The 566-nt window shown below is 63.3% G+C and overlaps 1 protein-coding gene across 1 annotated transcript in view; it reads right to left on the reverse strand.

The window, feature by feature from the left end:
* Positions 1 to 22: 22 nt before the first annotated feature.
* LOC122192052 (protein NDRG2-like) overlaps positions 23 to 566 on the reverse strand; it is a gene marked incomplete at its 3' end in the record, with an annotated part of 2,466 nt that continues 1,922 nt past the window's right edge. Inside the window, exons 3-6 of the mRNA XM_042892492.1 lie at positions 453 to 504; positions 311 to 358; positions 164 to 199; positions 23 to 74 (exon numbers count right to left, since the gene is read on the reverse strand). Of these exons, the coding sequence (XP_042748426.1) occupies positions 23 to 74; positions 164 to 199; positions 311 to 358; positions 453 to 504 (188 nt within the window). The remainder of the gene's footprint in view (positions 75 to 163; positions 200 to 310; positions 359 to 452; positions 505 to 566) is intronic.

Below are 566 nucleotides of genomic sequence, written 5' to 3' on the forward strand. Positions count from 1 at the left end.
TTAACGAAACGACGACACTCACTGTAGCCCATTCCCTGCACAAAGTATTTGAAGGCTTCCGTCAGCTTGGCCGGCTGTGGGGGGGCGGAGCCAAAGCTCAGGTGGGCGTGGCTTAGCATAAACCACGCCCCCTCCGCAAGCACTTAGGCCACGCCCCCCTCACCTGGCGCAGTTGCGGTTGGCCGCCGCCGTCCGCCATCTATATAAGGAAAAAGGGGCGGGGTTAGAATTAGGCTACGAGGAGGTGGGCGTGGTTTGGGGGCAAGTGGGCGGGGCTTGGGGAGGGAAAAGGGGCGGGGCTGCGGCTCGCCTTTAAGAAGGAGGTCTGGGTGGGGTCCAGCTTGGCGTTGCACTCCACCTGGAAATGACGTCACTTAGCCCCGCCCACTTGCCCATAGAAGGGCGTGTGACGTCACGAAGCCCCGCCCCTTCCCCCTCCCCATCAGGCTCACCACCGCGTCCTCGTGGGGGGAATTGTCGCCGACCACCAACAGCACTGGGCACCTGGGGGCGGGGTTAAGGGGAAAAGGGGCGGGGTTAAGGGGAAAAGGGGCGGAGTTAAGGGG

Source organism: Lagopus leucura, unplaced genomic scaffold (genome assembly GCF_019238085.1).
Source record: "Lagopus leucura isolate 7727_CA_CO unplaced genomic scaffold, USGS_WTPT01 34052-0_obj-0_obj, whole genome shotgun sequence".
In the NCBI taxonomy this organism is placed as follows: Eukaryota; Metazoa; Chordata; class Aves; order Galliformes; family Phasianidae; genus Lagopus; species Lagopus leucura.